The following is a 26,175-nucleotide window of genomic DNA, read 5'->3' on the forward strand; positions in this document are numbered from 1 at the left end:
GACCTGTGTTCCGACTCCCTCTGGAGCTAATGGTGTCCAGTAACCTAAGAAGCAGAGCCTTGAAACTCACAGAAGTAGGTCTGCTTCTCTCCCCTCAGTCCCACGATGCAGGGAGTCTGTTGCCAGCAGGCTCCCTGAAAATAAAAAAACCTAACAAATATACTTTCTGACAGGAAACTCAGGAGAGCTCCCTGAAAAGCACCCAGTCTCCTCTGGGCACAGTAGTAAACTGAGGTCTGGAGGAGGGGCATAGAGGGAGGAGCCAGTGCACACCCAGATCTAAAGTCTTTCTTAAAGTGCCCATGTCTCCTGCGGAGCCCATCTATCCCCATGGTCCTTACGGAGTCCTCTAGGACGTAAGAGAAATGTATTTCCCCTTATGGTAGGGACATCGTAATTCTTATTCAGTAAAGATGACCCGTTATCGTCGTTGGATACTGTTAATCTAAAACACTTTTTAGTTTCCATATTACTACCCTTGCCGTCTACTCTATTCCTCCCCCCTACTCCTGCCCCGTTTTGTTAACTAACGCCACCCCTGCTATTTTGACTGAATGACCCGTAGTTTCTTGCTAATCCCTCCCCCCAGGCACCTAGTTTAAAATCTCCTCCAACCTTCTAACCATCCTTCCCCCCAGCACCGCTGCCCCCTCCTCAGTCAGGTGCAATCCATCACGACAAAAAAGATGGCGCTTGACTGAAAAGTCCGCCCAGTGTTCTAGGAACACAAACCCCTCCTTCCTACACCAGTCTCTAAGCCACACATTTACCTCCCTAATCTCCCTCTGTCTCCCTGGACTAGCGCGTGGCACGGGTAATAATTCTGAGAAAATTACCTTAGATGTCCTTGCCTTAAGTTTCTTGCCTGATTCCCTATAGTCTTTCTTAAGGACATCCCACCTTCCACTAACTTTGTCGTTGGTGCCAACGTGCACCAAGAACGCCGGATCATGCCCAGCCCCTCCCAACAATCTGTCTACCCGGTCTGCGATATTCCGCACCCGAGCATCCAAGGTTCTATCTCCTGGGATGGGAGTTCACCTTAATCACCGATCACGCTCCACTCCAATGGCTGTGCCTAAATAAGGAGACCAACGCCCGGGTAACAAGGTGGTTCCTTCCTCCAGCTGTACAGCTACAAGGTCCAGCACAGAGCAGGAGGATTACAGGGCAACGTGGATGCCATTTCAAGGAAGTTCCTATCCTCAAAAGGTTCAAGCCCTGTGGGGTGAAGCTGGAAGGGGGGAGGAGGACTCGGAGAGAGAACGACCCGAAAAGGGGTACACCTGCTGAGACTGGCGAGCAGGTATGTGCGCCAAAGGAGGACTCAGCTTCACCCGTAGGCTTGAAACTTAAGGGGGACGATATGTGGCAGTCCAGTCCGGATGCCACCCCGGGTGTTTGCAGGACAGGGCACAACAGTTCTGGTGCACCAGGCTAAGGCGACCTGGGTTTAGGGCTGGACCAAGAGGAAGCCCAGGGAGGTGTTGGGACGCAGCAGGTTGTCTCTTTAATGTTGTGTCAAAGATTATCTGGCAGTTGGAAATTATAGTATTGTATTGCTGTTGATACACAGAAATACCCTGCAATTCCATACATGAGATCCCATCCATGCAGGTCCGGTCCAGGTATTGGAGCAAGCGCTCCCAGCAATCAGGCACACCTGTGCCACACTTTTATACACCTCGTTAGGGCGAGGGCTCAAGGCTCCTGATACCAACAAGTGGCCAGGCGATAGAGGGCGGGCCAGTGGGTTAGAGACAGGGAGCATGAGAGTGTGTACATGCTGTTAGTGAACTGGGGCCTAATTAAGTGTGTGTGTGTGTGTGTGTGTGTGTGTGTGTGTGTGTGTGTGTGTGTGTGTGTGTGTGTGTGTGTGTGTGTGTGTGTGTGTGTGTGTGTGTGGTATATACCTATCATTGAGCCACTCTGGGGAGATCTCAAACGTGCAGTTCATGCAAGACAGCCCAAGAATTTACAGGGACTGGAGGCTTTTTGCCAAGAAGAATGGGCAGCTTTACCATCTGAGAAAATAAAGAGCCTCATCCACAACTACCACAAAAGACTTCAAGCTGTCATTGATGTTAAAGGGGGCAATACACGGTATTAAGAACTGGGGTATGTAAACTTTTGATCAGGGTCATTTGGGTAGTTTCTGTTGTCATTATGATTTAAAAAGAGTAAACACAGTTGTTTGACAATAAATAGCTTCACCCAACCACTAACCATGAGTGAAAGAAAAGTTTGTGAGTTATCATTCATATTCTCTGACAAATGGCCAGAAAATCACAAATTCTGCTAGGGTATGTAAACTTATGAGCACAACTGTGTGTGTGTGTGTGTGTATGTGTATATATATATATATATATATATATATATATATATATAGAGAGAGAGAGAGAGAGAGAGTGGCAGAGACAACATTTTGAAAGTAATGTGGAGGATCTAGCCCAGATTTTGGAAGCAGTATCAGAATCCTAGGTGTGTGATCAGCAGCACCTGGTATTTCCTGATATAGGGTTTCCATGGCAGAGTCACCTTGCTCTTGATGGTGGAATAGCTACGTAAGTGATAGGACGGGTTGTGTGGGTTAGACTAGGGACCACTGGAGCCTATCAATAGTCTGCTATGCTGAGAGTGCCTGTATGCTACTGCCTGTAATACTGACTACATATGGATGTAACTTGCTATGTGCTGACCTGCTGTGCAAAATAAACACCGAAAGTGTTCATCTGAGTCCCCGTGTGTGTGATCCTTGTCACAAGTGGTGGAGAAAGCGAGCAAGGATACGGTGTACAGCAGAAACTGTTGGTAAGCATACCGGTGTTTAAACTACAAGTTTTCCATTTTCTTTCCTTCCTCTCTGGTTATGCAGTGCAAGTGGCAGCCTTAAAGGGCCATAGCATTATAGGCAGACTGTTTGCTGTTATGTGTCGGCGGGGACTGTTTGATAAGCCTGGCACATTATATTAAACCTCCTAGATTTGTCCTTAAAGGGGCCACGCAGGGTAATATGTTGGAGTTACTTGAACAATTTGCTGAACTTGCAGCTGGGCAACAAACCCAGATGCAAATGTTACATGAAAGACAGCAAACTCAAATTCAAATGTTGTGCGATGAGTTAAAAGCGCTTAAAAAATCTGAGCCAGAGCGGGAAAGGCTACTGAAGCTCACCCCAGCAGATGATATAGAGGCATTCCTTTGCACGTTTGAGCGCACGGCCGCGCGGTTGGGATGTCCTGCGGAGGAATGGTCTGACAGGCTGGAGACCTATTTTAACAGGGGAGGCACAGCGGGCGTATGTGGACATGACTGTGGCTGAGGCACGCTCCTACCCTGGCCAGAAAAAGGCTATACTGGATAGGATTGGAGTGACGGGGCTCAGCAAAGCCCAAGAATTCCATAATTGGCGGATGCAGGGCTCTGAGCCTCCCAGGATTCAGCTGGCCAAACTAGCCCAACTGGCAAGGGCCTGGTTGCATCCGGATAAAAACTCTGCAGTACAGATTGTGGAAGTAGTCGCACTGGACCAGGCTATATGGGTGTTAGACCACTAGGTGCAGCAGTGGGCCCTTCAGGCTGACCCCCAGACATTTGAGGAGTTGGCAGTGGTGATTGAGGCTGGGAAAGCTGAATAAAGCCAGGTCAGGATAAGAGCCAACACCTGAACCCAGAACTCAGGTTCCAGTAGTTAAGCCAAAGGCTCCGCCTCCCTTGGTGTGCTATGAGTGCGGCGGGACTGCCGAAACAGGAGGAGCCGATGGATTGTACTGCGGGGAAAACGGCTCAGCTGTTGGTCAGCATGGCGGCTGCGGGAGTATCCCAAGCAGAGTCCTCCCTGTTCCGGGTGATGGTACAGGTGGAAAACCGGGAGATTTGTGCCCTGGTGGATACCGGCAGTGAGCTCACCATTGTCGCGGCCAACGTGGTTCCTCTGGAAGCTGACAAGGTCCAGCCTTCTGTCAGGGTGTTGTGCGTCCACGGCGATGTGGAGGAGTGCCCACTTGTCTACTTACCCCTGACCGTTAAAGGTGGTAGCGGCGGTGACCTCCAGACCCCCGTATCCGCTGATCCTAGGCCGGGACTTTCCATTGCTGCAGGAGCTGGCATGCTACCAACAAACCGTCAACCACCGAAACAACTCAGAAGCCAGAGACTACCAAAGTTTAGCATCTGGTAGAGGCTGCCAGTCCCAGTCCACCCGAAGAGACTGAGTCCTAGGCCCATTGGAACCCAGTTGGTGAGAAGATATCACTGCAGGACTTTGGGAGAGATCAACGCAATGACAGCAATTTGGTACATGCCTTTGAGACTGTTGAAGTAGTTAACGGCAGGGTAGTTGATGCTTTACCATCAGAGGGAGTACCATATTTTGTGTTGAAAAGTGATTTGCTATATCGTGTCGCTACTTTACAAGAGAAAAAGGTAGATCAGCTCTTGGTTCCCCGAAAACTGGAGCGGTTGGTGTTAGAAGCTGCCCATACGCATTTGTGGGGTGGCCATCTAGGGGAGGAGAAAACACTCCAATGCATCCAGTTAAGGTTCTTTTGGCCCGGCATCTATGCTTCCGTTAAAAGGGTATTGTCAGGAATGCCCAGTCTGCCAGAGGACAGCCCCTCGGCCAGAGTTTAGAGCTCCACTGGTACTCCCCCCTATCATTTCCGTACCTTTTGAGCGGATTGGTATGGACCTGATAGAGCCAGTGTAAAAATCTGCTCGAGGGCACCAATACATATTGGTGATAGTTGATTATGCCACCGGGTACCTAGAAGCTATACCCCTGCACAATATGAAATCTGTCACTATTTCCAGGGAACTACTAACCATGTATACCCGGTTAGGAATACCGAAAGAGGTCTTAATGGACCAAGGTACACCTTTTGTGTCTAAACTCATGAAAGAGTTATGTCGGTTGCTAAACGTAAAAAGGACTACCACCTCGGTGTACCACCCGCAGAGAGATGGCCTGGTAGAAAGATTTAATAAAACCCTTAAGCAAATGATAAAGAGGGCAGTGTCACAAGAAAAACGAGATTGGGATCTGCTCCTACCTTACTTGATGTTTGCGGTCAGAAAGGTACACCAATCCTCTACAGGGTTTAGTCCCTTTGAGCTCCTCTATGGGAGGCAGCCCAGAGGAATTCTAGATCTCTTTAAAAGAAGGGTGGGAAGAACAACCATGCCAGGACCCTAACGTCGTTCAGTTTGTGGCCCAGTTATACGGCCGTCTAAGACACATTGCGCCGCTGCTGAATGAACACATGGAAAGGGCCCAACAACGTCAAAAACAGAGGTGTGACATCACCTCAGTCAACCTGTCCTTTAATCCGGGAGACAAAGTGTTAGTGCTGGTGCCCACCACAGAAAGCAAGATGAATGCACAATGGCGGGGTCCTTATGAGATAATCGAGGCAGGGGGACCGGTCAATTATAGGGTCCAACAGGAGGGTAGAAGGAGGGAGGTATGAGTCTACCATATAAACCTGTTAAAACCCTGGAAGGAAACTGCCAATCGGCCCACTTTGGTAGCTAAAAAGATTTCAGAATGCCAGGTACCCACTGAAGATACGCTTACTCCTGAACAGAAACGGGAAGTGGTGAGCTTGGTGAAACACTACCAAGATGTGTTTTCTGCCATTCCGGAAAAAACACAGATCATCCAACATGATGTTGTGACTCCACCCGGGTGGTCATTAAACAGAGGCCATATCGCATAACCGAAGCAAAGCGGGCAGCAGTAAAGCAGGAGGTGGAAGAGATGTTACGCCTCGAGGTTATAGACTATAATATAGTAATATAATAATATAATATAGAGGAATCCACCAGTGAGTGGAATAATCAAATTGTATTAGTACCGAAGCCTTCAGGTGCCTTACGGTTTTGCAATGATGTCTGTAAATTAAATCAAGTGTCCCCGTTTGATTCTTACCCTATGACCTGGGTGGATGAGTTGGTAGAAAATGTAGCCAATAGTCAATATCTCACTACACTTGATTTGACAAAAGGTTAGTGGCAGATCCCGTTAACAGAAGCTGCTAAAGCAAAAACAGCCTTTTCTACTCCAGAAGGCTTATTCCAATATAAAATGCTCCCATTTGGTATACATGGTGCTCCAGCAACCGTCCAGAGAGCTATGAATAAGTTGCTGTGACTGCATATTTAGATGACATTGTTATTATCAGCTCTGACTGGGAGTCACACCTACCAAAGGTAGAAGCCGTTTTACAATCTCTACGGGCACAATGGTTTACCGCCAACCCCGAGAAATGTGCCACTGGTATGATTGAGGCCAAGTATTTGGGGTACATTGTGGGCAGCGGACAGGTTAAACCTCAGCCTAGTAACGTATAAGCAGTCCTCACCTGGTTTAGACCTAAATGTAAATCACAACTTAGGACATTTCTCAGTTTGGTCGGATATTATTGCAGGTTCATTCGAGATTTCGCTGCTAGAGCGGCTCCACTAACCGAATGTCTTGAAAAACAATTACCAGACAAGATAACCTGGTCTAGACCAGTGGAAACTGCTTGGCAGGATTTAAGACGAACTTTGTGTACTGAGCCTGTCTTGAAAGCTCCTGACTTTAAAAAGTAATTTGTGTTACAAACGGATGCCTCTGGGACAGGATTAGGAGCAGTCCTATCCCAAGAGGTAGATGGAGAGGAGAAGCCCATCCTCTACCTTAGCCGTAAATGATTGCCCAGGGAGCGCAGGTACTCCACTGTAGAGCAGGAGCGCTTGGCCATTAAATGGACAGTTGAGTTATTAAGGTATTATTTATTGGGACGAGAGTTGTTAGTCACAGACCATGCACCCTTACAGTGGATGCATACAAACAAAGAGGTGAATAATCGGGTGACCTATTGGTTTTTGGCTTTGCAGCCATTTAAGTTTGAGGTGAGGTATCGTCTGGGGAAACAGCACCTCAATGCCGATGCCCTTTCCAGGAGGTTTGTAGGTCCTGTTCCTCCAAGCAACCCTATGGTGAAGCTAGGGGAGGAGGAAGAAGGCGAGGTGGGTGACCTCTGGAAGGTAGTGGAAGGCTGTGTACCTGGGTGGATGACACAGGTAGGGGTAGGCGAGGCAGAGAGCTCGCCTGAAAATAGTGTAGCTTCACCAGGGTGGATGAAGCTAAGGGGGGAGGAGTGTGGCAGAGACAGCTTTGTTCCATGTGAAAGTAATGTGGAGGTTCCAGACCAGATTTTGGAAGCAGTAGTAGAATCCCAGGTGTGTGATCAGCAGCACCTGGGAACTCCTGATATAAGGGTTTCCAGGGCAGAGTCACCTTGCTCGACGGTGGAATAGCTACCCAAGTTATATGCGGGGTTGTGTGGGTTAGATTAGGGACCACTGGAGTCTATCAAGAGTCTGCTATGCTGAGAGTGTCTGTGTGCTATTGCCTGTAATACCGACTGCATATGGATGTAACTTGCTATGTGGTGACCTGCTGTGCAAAATAAACACTGAAAGTATTCATCTGAGTTCCTGTGTTTGTGATCCTTGTCACAAAATATATATATATATATAGATAGATGTGTGTGTGTGTGTGTGTGTGTGTGTGTGTGTGTCTGTCTGTCTGTTATGGTAAGAACTTACCGTTGATAATGGTATTTCTCCTATGTCCACAGGATAACAATGGGATATGATGGAGCAACAGCGGATTGGCACCAAACGATCACAAGCTTTCAGTCCTCCCAGGATGCAACGGGCCCGTCCATATATCCCCACCCACTGGTTCAGGCAAATCAGTTGGATTCCAAAGCATTTAGGCAGGAGCATTATGTAGAACCCTTAGAAGGCGAGAAGAACACACATGCACACCCTTCCGTACAAGAAGGAAGAGGTTTAGAGAGTATAAAGATCCTCAAATCAGGTGCGTCAGGGTGGGATCCCTGTGGAACCTGTGAACATAGAAGTACTGTTATCAACTTAAGTTCTTACCATAACGTATATTTCTCCTGTAGTGTCCACAGGTTATCCACAGGATAACAATGGGACTTCCCAAAGCAATTTTTAGTTGTGGGGACGCTCCTGATTATATAGGAGAACCTTACGCCGGAATTCAGCATCATGAGAGGCAAAAGTATCCAAGGCATAATGTCTAATGAATGTGTTATTGGAACACCATGTGGCTGCCTTACATATCTGTTCATGGGCAGCACAACATGGTGCTTCAGCAGAAGGACCTACCTTACGAGTAGAGTGAACAGAGACATTAGCCGGAACAGGGAGATCAGCTTGAGAATATGCTTCTGAAATCGTAATTCGAAGACATCTTGCTAGCGTCCGTTTAGCGCAGGTCATCCCCTCTTGTGAAATCATTAGAGGATGAAGAGAGAATCTGTCTTTCTGATGGCACTGGTACGATCCATGTAGATCCTTAATGCCTGGACTACGTCCAGCAACGCATCTCCCGCAGAAAATCCCGATTCCTGAAAAACCGGTACTACATTTTCTTCATTAAGGTGGAATCTAGACCCCACCTTAGGAATATACCCAGACCTAGTTCTGAGAACTATTTTATCTGGATAAAACATCAGACAAGGAGATTAACATGACAGTGCTCCTAAATCGGACACACTTCTAGCTGATGCCATAGTCAGCAGAAAGAGAAATTAAGCTATCAACCATAAAATCCACTTTTTTTAGTGGCTCAAACAGAGCAACTTTAAGGGCTTTGAGGACTAGACTTAAATCCCCAGGCACTGTAGTAGGAACAAAAGGAGGTTGAATGCGCAGCATTCCCTGGAAAAAGGGCGCATATCCTTCAATTTGACAATTTTCTTTCGGAACCATACAGTCAAATGCTGACACTTGCATTCTCAAGGAAGCCACCCCTAACCTTTATCCATTTCTGCCTGAAGGAGTGCTAGAACCGTGGAAACTCTGAAATATTTCGGGTCCATACCTCTTTCATTGCACCAATGAATATAGGCTTGCTATATTTGGTGATAAATACGAGCCAAGGAAGTTTCCCTTGCTCTGAGCATCTGTGAGAATCCTCTGGACTTCAGGATATAGACTTCAAGAGCCACGCCCTCCAGACAGTCGATCCAGATATCTGCGATAACAAGGACCCTGCATTAGTAGATCTGGGTGTAGAAGAAAAAGAAATGGCATTCAACATTTTCTGCGGATCTGTGTACCAACGCCTTCTGGGCCAAGCCGGAGCTAATAGACTCCCGGCCTCCTTGTGGTATTTCCTCACTGTCCTGGGTAGCAGGATGATTTGAGAAAACACATAAGTGAAATGAAATTCCCATTAAAAAGACGTCCACTACTGACTTTCTCACCTTTTCTGCCAGTACCACATACTTGTTTGTGTTATACGGACAGCACCTGGTGTTCCCAGGTGTTCTCCCATCCAAGTACTAACCAGGCCCCACACTGCTTAGGTTGCAAGATCAGGTGAGATTGAGCATATCCAGTGTGGTATGGCTGTAGATGGTTATTGTCCATCTGGCCCACCTACACCACCTGGTATTCACAGGTGGTCTCTTATCAGAGAGTTTAACCAGGCCCAACACTGCTTAACTTCTAACATCAAATGAGATTGGGCATATCCAGTGTGATGCGGCTGTAAATGGAAACAGATGCTGGAGAGATCTTGAGTGGAATTGTGCACACTCCACATTTCTATTCACCATCAAACCCATCATTCGCAGTGCTGCGTAAATTAATATTGTTTGATTATATTACAACTCCACTAACTTTACCTTGGATATCTTGTTCCGAGGTAACTATTTTCTGCAGACTTGAATTCAGTACAGCCCCACCGTGAGTCATCCGTTGTTACGGAACCAGAGATGATTTTTCCAATTTATGAACCACCCGTGCCTCTGTTATTTTGTGTTGTAGATGGCACAGAAAACTTTTCCTGTATTTGTGCCAGGATAAAAAGGTGGTCAAGGTATGGCAATTTCCTTATCCCCTGCTAGCGGAGATAAACTGCCCTAATCATTTTGTTAAATACTCTGGGGCTGTGGCTAACCCAAAGGGTAAGGCATAAAACTGAAATGTTGCTGAAGGATGGTAAACCTTTAGATAACACTGATGGACAGTGCTATAGGAGCCTGAAGGTAAGATTCCTGACTTATCCAGGAATACTATTTAATCTACTGGCTCCACACCAAACTATGGAGTGCCATGTCTCCATGTGAACCATGGTACCCAAATTTATCTCTTTTTGAGATTGAGAATGGGATGAAGGATCCTTTTTTTTTTGACCCATGTTGGAGCACCATCCCCCCCCCCACCCCAATGGGGAAGGGAAACTGTAATGACTATTCCTGACAAAAGCAATTTCTGAACTGCTTCATGCAAATCCCTCGTCTACGCCTCTACCCTAGACGGGCTGAAACAGAAGTACCTTCGGATGCTTCTAGAAGGGAAAGGTACCGCTTCTGTTTGTAGACTGCTACCAGATCTGTGCAAACTGAAGAAATCGGCCCCCTTCTGGTTTGGAAACTGGCACTCTTGGGGCTGTTACGTTACTTTATGACCAACAAGGCCAAAACCGGACCCCTAGGTTTGGGGATATATGTGGAAGGAAACGTGACCTTCTTGGAGTCTGTTTCTGACTCCAGAATAACTGTTAACTCCTTCCCAAACAGAAACTTCCAGGCAAGGTAAAGTTTCCAGAACCTTCTTTGATTCTGAATCAGCTTTCCATGTATGTAAGCCAAACTGCTCTGTGAGCAGCTATTGTTAATGCTGATGCCCTAGATGATTAGTGTCCATATGAGCTATATGGGATTCTTGCTCCCTTGCAGGCGCTGAAAACCTGTCTTCCAGTACCTCAGCCCAATGTACCTACAGCACCTGATATTTCAAGGTGGTCTCCCCTCCAAGAACTAACTAGGCCCAACACTGCTTAGCTTCCAAGATGTAGTGAGATTGGGCCTATCCAGTGTGGTGTGGCTGTAGATTGCAAGGTGAAGTCATGGCTGGCCTTATGACTGCCCCAGACAAAGACAATATGTTTTTTAAAACCATTTCTCTTTTGACGACAGAGGCCATATACATTTTTGCACTATCAATGACTATTTTAAACAGTCCCCAGCTGGAAAAAGATATTAGAATCCCATTTACTGGGAATTGTATTTTATTGGGTGTAACACAAACCCATTTCCTGAATTCTGCCCTCGTGTGGAGGCCCTTTTGGGACGTTTAAACACAGGTGCCTTATTTTTAACCCAGGCTTTGCTGCCTCTATTGACAGATTAGCCTTTTCTGCTCTCATTTATTAAGCTTATTTATTTAGCTGATACCTTTTACCCGTTTCTTCGTATGCTGAAGTAGAGTATATGGAGCTTTCATCGTCTGATGAATATCATGTGTAGCCTGTGAAGTCGATGATTTGTTTACATTCGGTTCATCAGCTTGTCTTATTGTAGAAGCTGTTGGGGATATACTGTAGGTAGTGAGCTGCATGTATGGGTTAATAGTGCACCCTATTCCTGGTATTGAAGCTGTAAGAATTAACTTTTCAGCTAAACTGGACAAGGTCTATCTATACCTGATGTAGATCAGGGATGTATTATGCTAAACAGCAAACCATTTTACACATAAACCATCCTGTACCAGATCATAGAGGATAATACAGTTTTTGCAAAACAAGATATGAGTGTTGGTGTTTCTGTAAGTGTACCCTCGTCACCTTTGCCGCTCTTAGATATGATAAATAACCAGCACTTTCACAGGGTACTACACAATTTGTGACTGTAACCACTTTCTTTTTCTAAAGTGATATCAATGTGACCCTACCTATGCACCTGCATTGAGGATCAGAAGATCAACCGACAATCATTTATATTAAGTCAGCAATCACACTAGCAGTCAGTCACATGTTATATATTAGTCACATGAGCATATTATCAACTACCAACACATTTCAAAGTATGTAGGAGTACATATTACTGAATTTCTGTTCTATACAGATCTTTAACGTATTCAGACGCATTGCGAAGAAAACCACAGTAATGTACACAGACTCATATGCAATAGGCACTAAAACTTAACTATTCATAATGACAAAAAAAAGATAGAAATTTAGTGCTGTATAACCTTTACTCAGTAGAGTGGGATACAGGGAGACTCACCCCACTTCCAGGATCGATCAATACGTTAGCGAACGCTGAGTGGATCCAGACGCTACTAGTGTACACTGCAGCTCAGGGAATTTTTAGTGAACACAGACGCACTGTGCAAGCAGACGCACCGGTCATCTTTCCGGTCATCTTGCCTATGCTGCAACCGAGACCCCTCGTGGTAGCGTCTGAGATGGAAGTGAGGCAACAGTTCATGGCGGGAGACCGACGGAAACTGGTCATGAACTGGGGGAGGGGCGACCAGGAGAGCTTCTGACTCCCCACCGCTGACATCAACCCCAGGAATCGCAGCCTCATGCTACTCTTGGTGCCTTATAATCCCCAAGGCCTAGCGCTGGAGCACCCGTGGTGGCGGTGCGACAACTACTATTTGGTAGTCTCCTCCCAATACAGTGCGGATGTGTCCGTTATTCCCCTACTAAGTGCAACCGATGCCTTACCTTTTTCCCGTGCTCCGGCCACAGCCTGGTAACGTCTGCTGGACCTGCTAGTTACATCCGACACAGACGCCCGTCGAGACAGCTCTTGAACTGTGGGTAAGCGTTGTCGCGACCCGGCGGAGAGTTGTTGGAGCGATTCTTTCCAATATGCGTGTAAGACGCTGTTAGGAAAGATCACTGAGAAAACATAGTAAGACTATAAAAGTAAATTAATAAAGCTTAGGGCTGCCAAACACAGCAGCCCTGTGACCATGGTTCGACTCCTGCCGCATCAAACAAAAAACTGATTTGCCTGAGTCAGTGGGCGGGGTTATATGGACGAGCCCATTGCATCCTGGGATGACTGAAAACTTGTGATCGTTTGGTGCCAATCTGCTGTCACTCCATCATATCCCATTGTTATCCTGTGGACCCTGCCGGAGAAATATATATATTTTCTGAACACTTATATATATATATATCAACAAACACATATAATCTGAGGGGGCCCCAGAGAAATCACTGCACTAGATTTCTGTTGCCGGCCCTGGTGAGACCCTAAATCCCCCCTACCTTATCCTGCTGTGGGATACTGTGATTCACCTCTGTACAATCCTGGGAATACAGAGGACGGGGACAACTCTCTGGGGTATCTCTGTTACTGGGTCCATCTGTAGGAGACACACAGTGACTGAGTACAGTGTATATATGTGATTATCAGATGATGTGTGTATATAGGGGCCCCATACCTGCTCTCCCCTGTACAATACATGACAGTCTCCTCTTACCCAGTGATGTGAGGGGCCAGTGATTCTCCATCATCACGTCCTTGTACAGACCCCTGTGTTCCTCTATATACTCCCCCTCCTGCATGAAGACATAGACAGTGACATCCTGACACCTTATAGGAACCTGACACACACAATGATACAGTCATCACCCAGACACGTCCCCTGGTGTTACTGTATAATGTCCCATTCCCAGCAGTCACCTCTCCAGTTATCACCCAGACACAACCCCCCGGTGTTACTGTATAATGTCCCATTCCCAGCAGTCACCTCTCCAGTCATCACCCAGACACGTCCCCTGGTGTTACTGTATAATGTCCCATTCCCAGCAGTCACCTCTCCAGTCATCACCCAGACACATCCCCTGGTGTTACTGTATAATGCCCCATTCCCGGCAGTCACCTCTCCAGTCATCACCCAGACACGTCCCCTGGTGTTACTGTATAATGTCCCATTCCCAGCAGTCACCTATCCAGTCATCACCCAGACACATCCCCTGGTGTTACTGTATAATGCCCCATTCCCAGCAGTCACCTCTCCAGTTATCACCAGACACATCCCCTGGTGTTACTGTATAATGCCCCATTCCCAGCAGTCACCTCTCCAGTCATCACCCAGATACGTCCCCTGGTGTTACTGTATAATGCCCCATTCCCAGCAGTCACCTCTCCAGTCATCACCCAGACACATCCCCTGGTGTTACTGTATAATGTCCTATTCCCAGCAGTCACCTCTCCAGTCATCACCCAGACACATCCCCTGGTGTTACTGTATAATGTCCTATTCCCAGCAGTCACCTCTCCAGTCATCACCCAGACACGTCCCCTGGTGTTACTGTATAATGTCCCATTCCCAGCAGTCACCTCTCCAGTCATCACCCAGACACATCCCCTGGTGTTACTGTATAATGCCCCATTCCCAGCAGTCACCTCTCCAGTCATCACCCAGACACGTCCCCTGGTGTTACTGTATAATGCCCCATTCCCAGCAGTCACCTCTCCAGTCATCACCCAGACACGTCCCCTGGTGTTACTGTATAATGCCCCATTCCCAGCAGTCACCTCTCCAGTCATCACCCAGACACATCCCCTGGTGTTACTGCATAATGTCCCATTCCCAGCAGTCACCTCTCCAGTCATCACCCAGACACGTCCCCTGGTGTTAATGTATAATGTCCCATTCCCAGCAGTCACCTCTCCAGTCATCACCCAGACACGTCCCCTGGTGTTACTGTATAATGTCCCATTCCCAGCGGTCACCTCTCCAGTCATCACCCAGACACATCTCCTAGAGTTACTGTATAATGCCCCATTCCCAGCAGTCAACCCTGCAGTCATCACCCAGACACGTTCCCTGGTGTTACTGTATAATGCCCCATTCCCAGCAGTCACCTCTCCAGTCATCACCCAGACACTTCCCCTGGTGTTACTGTATAATGCCCCATTCCCAGCAGTCAACCCTGCAGTCATCACCCAGACACGTTCCCTGGTGTTACTGTATAATGCCCCATTCCCAGCAGTCACCTATCCAGTCATCACCCAGACACGTCCCCTGGTGTTACTGTATAATGTCCCATTCCCAGCAGTCACCTCTCCAGTTATCACCCAGACACAACCCCCCGGTGTTACTGTATAATGTCCCATTCCCAGCAGTCACCTCTCCAGTCATCACCCAGACACGTCCCCTGGTGTTACTGTATAATGTCCCATTCCCAGCAGTCACCTCTCCAGTCATCACCCAGACACATCCCCTGGTGTTACTGTATAATGCCCCATTCCCGGCAGTCACCTCTCCAGTCATCACCCAGACACGTCCCCTGGTGTTACTGTATAATGTCCCATTCCCAGCAGTCACCTATCCAGTCATCACCAAGACACATCCCCTGGTGTTACTGTATAATGCCCCATTCCCAGCAGTCACCTCTCCAGTCATCACCCAGACACATCCCCTGGTGTTACTGCATAATGTCCCATTCCCAGCAGTCACCTCTCCAGTCATCACCCAGACACGTCCCCTGGTGTTAATGTATAATGTCCCATTCCCAGCAGTCACCTCTCCAGTCATCACCCAGACACGTCCCCTGGTGTTAATGTATAATGTCCCATTCCCAGCGGTCATCTCTCCAGTCATCACCCAGACACATCTCCTAGAGTTACTGTATAATGCCCCATTCCCAGCAGTCAACCCTGCAGTCATCACCCAGACACGTTCCCTGGTGTTACTGTATAATGCCCCATTCCCAGCAGTCACCTCTCCAGTCATCACCCAGACACATCCCCTGGTGTTACTGTATAATGTCCCATTCCCAGCAGTCACCTCTCCAGTCATCACCCAGACACATCCCCTGGTGTTACTGTATAATGTTCCATTCCAAGCAGCCACCTCTCCAGTCATCACCCAGACACATCTCCTAGTGTTACTGTATAATGCCCCGTTCCCAGCAGTCACCTCTCCAGTCATCACCCAGACACATCTCCTAGTGTTACTGTATAATGCCCCATTCCCAGCAGTCACCCCTCCAGTCATCACCCAGACACGTTCCCTGGTGTTACTGTATAATGTCCCATTCCCAGCAGTCACCTCTCCAGTCATCACCCAGACACATCCCCTGGTATTACTGTACAATGCCCCATTCCCAGTAGTCACCTCTCCAGTCATCACCCAGACACATCCCCTGGTGTTACTGTATAATGTCCCATTCCCAGCAGTCACCTCTCCAGTCATCATCCAGACACGTCCCCCGGTGTTACTGTATAATGTCCCATTCCCAGCAGTCACCTCTCCAGTCATCACCCAGACACATCCCCTGGTGTTACTGTATAATGCCCCATTCCCAGCAGTCACCTCTCCAGTCATCACCCAGACACATCCCCTGGTGTTACTGCATAATGTCCCATTCCCAGCAGTCACCTCTCCAGTCATCACCCAAACACGTCCCCTGGTGTTAATGTATAATGTCCCATTCCCAGCGGTCACCTCTCCAGTCATCACCCAGACACATCTCCTGGTGTTACTGTATAATGCCCCATTCCCAGCAGTCACCTCTCCAGTCATCACCCAGACACGTTTCCCGGTGTTACTGTATAATGTCCCATTCCCAGCAGTCACCTCTCCAGTCATCACCCAGACACGTTCCCTGGTGTTACTGTATAATGTCCCATTCCCAGCAGTCACCTCTCCAGTCATCACCCAGACACATCCCCTGGTGTTACTGTATAATGCCCCATTCCCAGCAGTCACCTCTCCAGTCATCACCAAGACACATCCCCCAGTGTTACTGTATAATGTCCCATTCCCAGCAGTCACCTCTCCAGTCATCACCAAGACACATCCCCCAGTGTTACTGTATAATGTCCCATTCCTAGCAGTCCCCTCTCCAGTTATCACCCAGACACATCTCCTAGTGTTACTGAATAATGCCCCATTCCCAGCAGTCACCCCTCCAGTCATCACCCAGACACATCCCCTGGTGTTACTGTATAATGTCCCCTTCCCGGCAGTCACCTCTCCAGTCATCACCCAGACACGTTTCCCGGTGTTACTGTATAATGTCCCATTCCCAGCAGTCACCTCTCCAGTCATCACCCAGACACGTCCCCTGGTGTTACTGTATAATGTCCCATTCCCAGCAGTCACCTCTCCAGTCATCACCCAGACACATCTCCTGGTGTTACTGTATAATGCCCCATTCCCAGCAGTCACCCCTCCAGTCATCACCCAGACACGTTCCCTGGTGTTACTGTATAATGTCCCATTCCCAGCAGTCACCTCTCCAGTCATCACCCAGACACATCTCCTAGTGTTACTGTATAATGCCCCATTCCCAGCAGTCACCCCTCCAGTCATCACCCAGAAACGTCCCCTGGTGTTACTGTATAATGTCCCATTCCCAGCAGTCACCTCTCCAGTCATCACCCAGACACATCCCCTGGTATTACTGTATAATGCCCCATTCCCAGTAGTCACCTCTCCAGTCATCACCCAGACACATCCCCTGGTGTTACTGTATAATGTCCCATTGCCAGCAGTCACCTCTTCAGTCATCATCCAGACACATCCCCTGGTGTTACTGTATAATGCCCCATTCCCAGCAGTCACCTCTCCAGTCATCACCCAGACACATCCCCTGGTGTTACTGTATAATGCCCCATTCCCAGCAGGCACCTCTCCAGTCATCACCCAGACACGTCCCCTGGTGTTACTGTATAATGCCCCATTCCCGGCAGTCACCTCTCCAGTCATCATCCAGACACGTCCCCCGGTGTTACTGTATAATGTCCCATTCCCAGCAGTCACCTCTCCAGTCATCTCCCAGACACATTCCCTGGTGTTACTGTATAATGTCCCATTCCCAGCTATCACATCTCCAGTCAGCAGCTGAATGATGTTGTTGGTGAGTTCCAGGATCTTCTGGTCATTGTGTCTCTCATGTATCAGTGAGTGATGTGGAGACACCGGGATGGGGCAATGGGTCCTGCTCAGTCCTCCTGACACACGGGGATGGCTGCTGGGTGTCTCACTTGTCTTCTTCACTACTGCATAATCCTGTGTATTAGGGGAGACTTCAGATATCACTGCAAACACTGCGGGATTCCCTCACATCCCCAGTCACGTCTATAGACATAAGTGATGTCACTATGACACTCCCAGATCCCCTCACTTCCCCAGTCATGTCCCTGTAATATTACTATAGATATAAGTCATGTGACTGTGAAACTTCCAGATCCCCTCACCTTCCCAGTCATGTCCCTGTATTATTACTACAGATATGAGTGATGTCACTTTGAAGCTCCCGGATCCCCTCACTTCCCCAGTCATGACCCTTTATTATTACTATATATAAAAGTGATGTCACTTTGAAGCTCCCGGATCCCCTCACCTCCCTAGTCATGTCCCTGTATTATTACTATAGATATAAGTGATGTCACTGTGACACTCTCAGATCCGCTCACCTCCCCAGTCATGTCCCTGTATTATTACGATAGATATAAGTGATGTCACTTTGAAGCTCCCGGATCCCCTCACCTCCCCAGTCACGTCCCTGTAATATTACTACAGCTATAAGTGATGTAACTATGACACTCCCAGATTCCCGCACCTTCCTAGTCATGTCCCTGTATTATTAATATAGGTATAACTCCCAGATCCCCTCACCTCCCCAGTCATGTCCCTGTATTATTACCATAGATATAAGTGATATCACTGTGACGCCCCCAGATCCCCTCACCTCCTCAGTCATGTCCTAGTATTAATACTAGATATAAGTGATGTCACTTTGACGCTCTCAGATCCCCTCACCTCCCAAGTCATGTCCCTGTATTATTACTATAAATATACGTGATGTCACTGTGACACTCCCAGATCCCCTCACCTCCCCAGTCATGTCCCTGTATTATTACTATAGATATAAGTGATGTCACTGTGATACTCCCAGATCCCCTCACCTCCCCAGTCATGTCCCTGTATTATTACTATAGATATAAGTGATGTCACTGACACTCCCAGATCCCATCACCTCCCCAGTCATGTCCCTGTATTATTACTATAGATATAAGTGATGTCACTGTGATACTCCCAGATCCCCTCACCTCCCCAGTCATGTCCCTGTATTATTATTATAGATATAAGTGATGTCACTGACACTCCCAGATCCCCTCACCTCCCCAGTCATGTCCCTGTATTATTACTATAGATTTAAGTGACGTCACTGTGACACTCCCAGATCCCCTCACCTCCCCAGTCCTGTCCCTGTATTATTACTATAGATATAAGGGATGTCACTGTGATACTCCGAGATCCCCTCACCTCCCCAGTCAGCAGGTAGATGATCTCTAGGGAGAGATTTATTATCCTCTCCATCTTCTGATGTCTGTCTGTGTCCATTCTCAAAGAATCAGGGAGAATAGTGGTGGTAAAGCCTCTGTTACTTCACCGCTTGAATGCCTAGGAAAAATAAGAATTTACTTACCGATAATTCTATTTCTCGGAGTCCGTAGTGGATGCTGGGGTTCCTGAAAGGACCATGGGGAATAGCGGCTCCGCAGGAGACAGGGCACAAAAAGTAAAGCTTTTCCAGATCAGGTGGTGTGCACTGGCTCCTCCCCCTATGACCCTCCTCCAGACTCCAGTTAGGTACTGTGCCCGGACGAGCGTACACAATAAGGGAGGATTTTGAATCCCGGGTAAGACTCATACCAGCCACACCAATCACACCGTACAACTTGTGATCTAAACCCAGTTAACAGTATGATAACAGAGGAGCCTCTGAAAGATGGCTCCCTAAACAATAACCCGAATTAGTTAACAATAACTATGTACAAGTATTGCAGATAATCCGCACTTGGGATGGGCGCCCAGCATCCACTACGGACTCCGAGAAATAGAATTATCGGTAAGTAAATTCTTATTTTCTCTATCGTCCTAGTGGATGCTGGGGTTCCTGAAAGGACCATGGGGATTATACCAAAGCTCCCAAACGGGCGGGAGAGTGCGGATGACTCTGCAGCACCGAATGAGAGAACTCCAGGTCCTCTTTTGCCAGGGTATCAAATTTGTAGAATTTTACAAACGTGTTCTCCCCTGACCACGTAGCTGCTCGGCAGAGTTGTAATGCCGAGACCCCTCGGGCAGCCGCCCAAGATGAGCCCACCTTCCTTGTGGAATGGGCCTTAACAGATTTAGGCTGTGGCAGGCCTGCCACAGAATGTGCAAGTTGAATTGTGTTACAAATCCAACGAGCAATCGACTGCTTAGAAGCAGGCGCACCCAACTTGTTGGGTGCATACAGTATAAACAGCGAGTCAGATTTTCTGACTCCAGCCGTCCTTGAAATGTATATTTTTAAAGCTCTGACAACGTCCAACAACTTGGAGTCCTCCAAGTCGCTTGTAGCCGCAGGCACTACAATAGGCTGGTTCAGGTGAAACGCTGATACCACCTTAGGGAGAAAATGCGGACGCGTCCGCAGCTCTGCCCTATCCGAATGGAAAATTAAATAAGGGCTTTTATAAGATAAAGCCGCCAGTTCAGATACTCTCCTGGCGGAAGCCAGGGCCAGTAACATAGTCACTTTCCATGTGAGATATTTCAAATCCACATTTTTTAGTGGTTCAAACCAATGGGATTTGAGGAAATCTAAAACTACATTTAGATCCCACGGTGCCACCGGAGGCACCACAGGAGGCTGTATATGCAGTACTCCTTTGACAAAAGTCTGGACCTCAGGGACTGAGGCCAATTCTTTTTGGAAGAATATTGACAGGGCCGAAATTTGAACCTTAATAGATCCCAATTTGAGACCCATAGACAATCCTGATTGCAGGAAATGTAGGAAACGACCCAGTTGAAATTCCTCCGTCGGAGCACTCCGATCCTCGCACCACGCAACATATTTCCGCCAAATGCGGTGATAATGCTTCGCGGTGACTTCCTTTCTTGCCTTAATCAAGGTAGGAATGACTTCTTCTGGAATGCCTTTTCCTTTTAGGATCTGGCGTTCAACCGCCATGCCGTCAAACGCAGCCGCGGTAAGTCTTGAAAGAGGCAGGGACCCTGTTGAAGCAGGTCCCTTCTCAGAGGTAGAGGCCACGGATCGTCCGTGACCATCTCTTGAAGTTCCGGGTACCAAGACCTTCTTGGCCAATCCGGAGCCACTAGTATCGTTCTTACTCCGCTTTGCCGTATGATTCTCAATACCTTTGGTATGAGAGGCAGAGGAGGAAACACATACACCGACTGGTACACCCAAGGTGTTACCAGCGCGTCCACAGCTATTGCCTGCGGATCTCTTGACCTGGCGCAATACCTGTCCAGTTTTTTGTTGAGGCGAGACGCCATCATGTCCACCATTGGTCTTTCCCAACGGTTTATTAGCATGTGGAAAACTTCTGGATGAAGTCCCCACTCTCCCGGGTGAAGATCGTGTCTGCTGAGGAAGTCTGCTTCCCAGTTGTCCACGCCCGGGATGAACACTGCTGACAGTGCTATCACGTGATTCTCCGCCCAGCGAAGGATCCTGGCAGCTTCTGCCATTGCACTCCTGCTTCTTGTGCCGCCCTGTCTGTTTACATGGGCGACTGCCGTGATGTTGTCCGACTGGATCAACACCGGTCTTCCTTGAAGCAGAGGTTCCGCCTGGCTTAGAGCATTGTAGATTGCTCTTAGTTCCAGAAAGTTTATGTGAAGAGACTTTTCCAGGCTCGACCACACTCCCTGGAAGTTTCTTCCTTGTGTGACTGCTCCCCAGCCTCTCAGGCTGGCGTCCGTGGTCACCAGGATCCAATCCTGTATGCCGAATCTGCGGCCCTCCAATAGATGAGCCCTCTGCAACCACCACAGAAGAGATACCCTTGTCCTTGGAGACAGGGTTATCCGCCGGTGCATCTGAAGATGCGACCCTGACCATTTGTCCAACAGATCCCTTTGGAAAATTCTTGCATGGAATCTGCCGAATGGAATTGCTTCGTAAGAAGCCACCATTTTTCCCAGGACTCTTGTGCATTGATGTACAGACACCTTTCCTGGTTTTAGGAGGTTCCTGACCAGGTCGGATAACTCCTTGGCTTTTTCCTCAGGAAGAAAAACCTTTTTCTGAACCGTGTCCAGAATCATCCCTAGGAACAGCAGACGAGTTGTCGGCATTAATTGGGATTTTGGAATATTCAGAATCCATCCGTGCTGCTTTAGCACCTCTTGAGATAGTGCTAATCCCATCTCTAGCTGTTCTCTGGACCTTGCCCTTATTAGGAGATCGTCCAAGTATGGGATAATTAATACGCCTTTTCTTCGAAGAAGAATCATCATCTCGGCCATTACCTTTGTAAAGACCCGAGGTGCCGTGGACAAACCAAACGGCAGCGTCTGAAACTGATAGTGACAGTTTTGTACAACGAACCTGAGGTACCCCTGGTGTGAGGGGTAAATTGGAACGTGGAGATACGCATCCTTGATGTCCAAGGATACCATAAAGTCCCCTTCTTCCAGGTTCGCTATCACTGCTCTGAGTGACTCCATCTTGAACTTGAACTTCTTTATGTACAGGTTCAAGGACTTCAGATTTAGAATAGGCCTTACCGAGCCATCCGGCTTCGGTACCACAAATAGAGTGGAATAATACCCCTTCCCTTGTTGTAGAAGAGGTACCTTGACTATCACCTGCTGAGAGTACAGCTTGTGAATGGCTTCCAAAACCGTCTCCCTTTCGGAGGGGGACGTTGGTAAAGCAGACTTCAGGAAACGGCGAGGTGGATCTGTCTCTAATTCCAACCTGTACCCCTGAGATATTATCTGCAGGATCCAGGGATCTACCTGCGAGTGAGCCCACTGCGCGCTGTAATTTTTGAGACGACCGCCCACCGTCCCCGAGTCCGCTTGAGAAGCCCCAGCGTCATGCTGAGGCTTTTGTAGAAGCCGGGGAGGGCTTCTGTTCCTGGGAAGGAGCTGCCTGTTGCTGTCTCTTCCCTCGACCTCTGCCTCGTGGCAGATATGAATAGCCCTTTGCTCTCTTATTTTTAAAGGAACGAAAGGGCTGCGGTTGAAAAGTCGGTGCCTTTTTCTGTTGGGGAGTGACTTGAGGTAGAAAGGTGGATTTCCCGGCTGTAGCCGTGGCCACCAAATCTGATAGACCGACTCCAAATAACTCCTCCCCTTTATACGGCAAAACTTCCATATGCCGTTTTGAATCCGCATCGCCTGTCCACTGTCGCGTCCATAAAGCTCTTCTGGCCGAAATGGACATAGCACTTACCCGTGATGCCAGTGTGCAGATATCCCTCTGTGCATCACGCATATAAAGAAATGCATCCTTTATTTGTTCTAACGACAGTAAAATATTGTCCCTGTCCAGGGTATCAATATTTTCAATCAGGGACTCTGACCAAACTACCCCAGCACTGCACATCCAGGCAGTCGCTATAGCTGGTCGTAGTATAACACCTGCATGTGTGTATATACTTTTTTGGATATTTTCCATCCTCCTATCTGATGGATCTTTAAGTGCGGCCGTCTCAGGAGAGGGTAACGCCACTTGTTTAGATAAGCGTGTTAGCGCCTTGTCCACCCTAGGAGGTGTTTCCCAGCGCTCCCTAACCTCTGGCGGGAAAGGGTATAATGCCAATAATTTCTTTGAAATTATCAGCTTTTTTCAGGGGCAACCCACGCTTCATCACACACGTCATTTAATTCTTCTGATTCAGGAAAAACTATAGGTAGTTTTTTCACACCCCACATAATACCCTGTTTAGTGGTACCTGTAGTATCAGCTAAATGTAACGCCTCCTTCATTGCCAAAATCATATAACGTGTGGCCCTACTGGAAAATACGGTTGATTCGTCACCGTCACCACTGGAATCAGTGCCTGTGTCTGGGTCTGTGTCGACCGACTGAGGCAAAGGGCGTTTCACAGCCCCTGACGGTGTTTGAGGCGCCTGGACAGGCACTAATTGATTGTCCGGCCGCCTCATGTCGTCAAACGACTGCTTAAGCGAGTTGACGCTATCCCGTAATTCCACAAATAAAGGCATCCATTCTGGTGTCGACCCCCTAGGAGGTGACATCCCCATATTTGGCAATTGCTCCGCCTCCACACCAATATCGTCCTCATACATGTCGACACACACGTACCGACACACAGCAGACACACAGGGAATGCTCTACACGAAGACAGGACCCACTAGCCCTTTGGGGAGACAGAGGGAGAGTCTGCCAGCACACACCAAAAAAGCGCTATATATGACAGGGATAGCCTTATAATAAGTGCTCCCTTATAGCTGCTTTATATATATCAAAATATTGCCATTAAATTTGCCCCCCCTCTCTGTTTTACCCTGTTTCTGTAGTGCAGTGCAGGGGAGAGACCTGGGAGCCGTCCTGACCAGCGGAGCTGTGAGAGGAAATGGCGCCGTGTGCTGAGGAGATAGGCCCCGCCCCTTTTCCGGCGGGCTCGTCTCCCGCTATTTTGTGAATCCAGGCAGGGGTTAAATATCTCCATATAGCCTCTGGGGGCTATATGTGAGGTATTTTTAGCCTTTTAATAGGTTTTCATTTGCCTCCCAGGGCGCCCCCCCCCAGCGCCCTGCACCCTCAGTGACTGCGTGTGAAGTGTGCTGAGAGGAAAATGGCGCACAGCTGCAGTGCTGTGCGCTACCTTTAGAAGACTGCAGGAGTCTTCAGCCGCCGATTCTGGACCTCTTCTTACTTCAGCATCTGCAAGGGGGCCGGCGGCGCGGCTCCGGTGACCATCCAGGCTGTACCTGTGATCGTCCCTCTGGAGCTGATGTCCAGTAGCCAAGAAGCCAATCCATCCTGCACGCAGGTGAGTTCACTTCTTCTCCCCTCTGTCCCTCGTTGCAGTGATCCTGTTGCCAGCAGGAATCACTGTAAAATAAAAAACCTAAGCTAAACTTTCTCTAAGCAGCTCTTTATGAGAGCCACCTAGAATTGCACCCTTCCCGGCCGGGCACAAAAATCTAACTGGAGTCTGGAGGAGGGTCATAGGGGGAGGAGCCAGTGCACACCACCTGATCTGGAAAAGCTTTACTTTTTGTGCCCTGTCTCCTGCGGAGCCGCTATTCCCCATGGTCCTTTCAGGAACCCCAGCATCCACTAGGACGATAGAGAAAAATACAATACTGTACATATAATACGTGTAACATATAATATGTAACACTGGGAGACCAGTAAGTATCACCTTTCCCACCAGCCATAGAATCATGATCAGTGTGTCTAAGAATCAATAACAGGACACCACAGACTGCTCCACCTGTATAATAATCATAATAGGACACCACAGATTACCCTCCCTGTATAACAATAATAACAGGACACCACAGACTGCTCCCCCTGTATAATAACAGGACACCAAAATCCACTCCCACCTGTATAAAAATAACAAAAACAACAACAAAAACAACAGGCTGCTCTTCCTGTATAATAATAATAACAACAGGACACCACAGGCTGCTCCCCCTGTACAATAATAATAATAATAACAACAACAATAGGACACCACAGGCTGCTCCCACTGTATAATAATAATAATAATAATAATAATAATAATAACAACACACTACAGGCTGCTCCCACTGTATAATAATAATAACAGGACAACACAGGCTGCTCCTCCTGTATAATAATAACAGCATTCCACAGGCTGCTCCTTCTGAATATTAATAATAACAGGACACCACAGGCTGCTCCCCCTATATTAAAATAATCACAGGACACCACAGGCCGCTCCCCCCGTATTATAACAATAATAATAGGACACAACAGGCTACTATCGATAAATAACAATAATAACACCACAGGCTGCTCCTCCTGTATAATAATAATATATAGCACCATTACCCGATGACTCCTTTCTGCTCCTTCCCACCTAGAGACCCGGATGTTGCTATGGAGCACAGGGGGCGGAGACTAGGTCAGATGTAAGGTGATACGCGGAAGTGGAGTGGAACGCACAGGATGAATGAGAGGTGGACCGCACGGACCGGAAGTGAGCGGGAACGCGGAAGTAGGGTGGAACGCACAGAGCGGAAGTGGCGTGTCCCGGCTCCGGAGGTGTACCCTGCAGAGGACTCCGGCCTGGGGTTCCAGCTGTGTGTGTGGGGGATGATTAGTGATATAGGGGGCGGTATATGAGTGCAGGACCCCCCCTCCCCCGCGGTGACTGCTCTGCATGGTAACCCCTTAGTGACCAGACTTCCTGTTACCATGGTAGTGAGTGTCCCCATAGTGTGTGTATGCTGGGAGGCCTATGGTGGCACTGTGCAGCCAGCTACATTGTGTACAGCTGGTGATGTCCCCTGACAGGTAGTGATACCCCTGTTCTGTCTCTGTCATGTGCTCATTGCCCCTGT

General features: G+C 48.0%; 1 protein-coding gene and 1 pseudogene across 1 annotated transcript in view; both read right to left on the minus strand.

The window, feature by feature from the left end:
• Positions 1-25,711, minus strand: part of LOC135056932 (uncharacterized) — a 227,017-nt gene extending 201,306 nt beyond the window's left edge. Inside the window, exons 1-5 of the mRNA XM_063962712.1 lie at positions 25,664-25,711; positions 19,123-19,260; positions 17,614-17,862; positions 13,318-13,396; positions 13,103-13,200 (exon numbers count right to left, since the gene is read on the minus strand). Coding sequence (XP_063818782.1) covers positions 13,103-13,200; positions 13,318-13,396; positions 17,614-17,862; positions 19,123-19,200 — 504 coding nt within the window. The 5' untranslated portion in view covers positions 19,201-19,260; positions 25,664-25,711. The remainder of the gene's footprint in view (positions 1-13,102; positions 13,201-13,317; positions 13,397-17,613; positions 17,863-19,122; positions 19,261-25,663) is intronic.
• On the minus strand, positions 9,328-9,446 carry LOC134896527 (5S ribosomal RNA; annotated as a pseudogene).
• Positions 25,712-26,175: the final 464 nt, after the last annotated feature.

The sequence above is a fragment of the Pseudophryne corroboree genome, chromosome 3 (assembly GCF_028390025.1).
Source record: "Pseudophryne corroboree isolate aPseCor3 chromosome 3, aPseCor3.hap2, whole genome shotgun sequence".
In the NCBI taxonomy this organism is placed as follows: Eukaryota; Metazoa; Chordata; class Amphibia; order Anura; family Myobatrachidae; genus Pseudophryne; species Pseudophryne corroboree.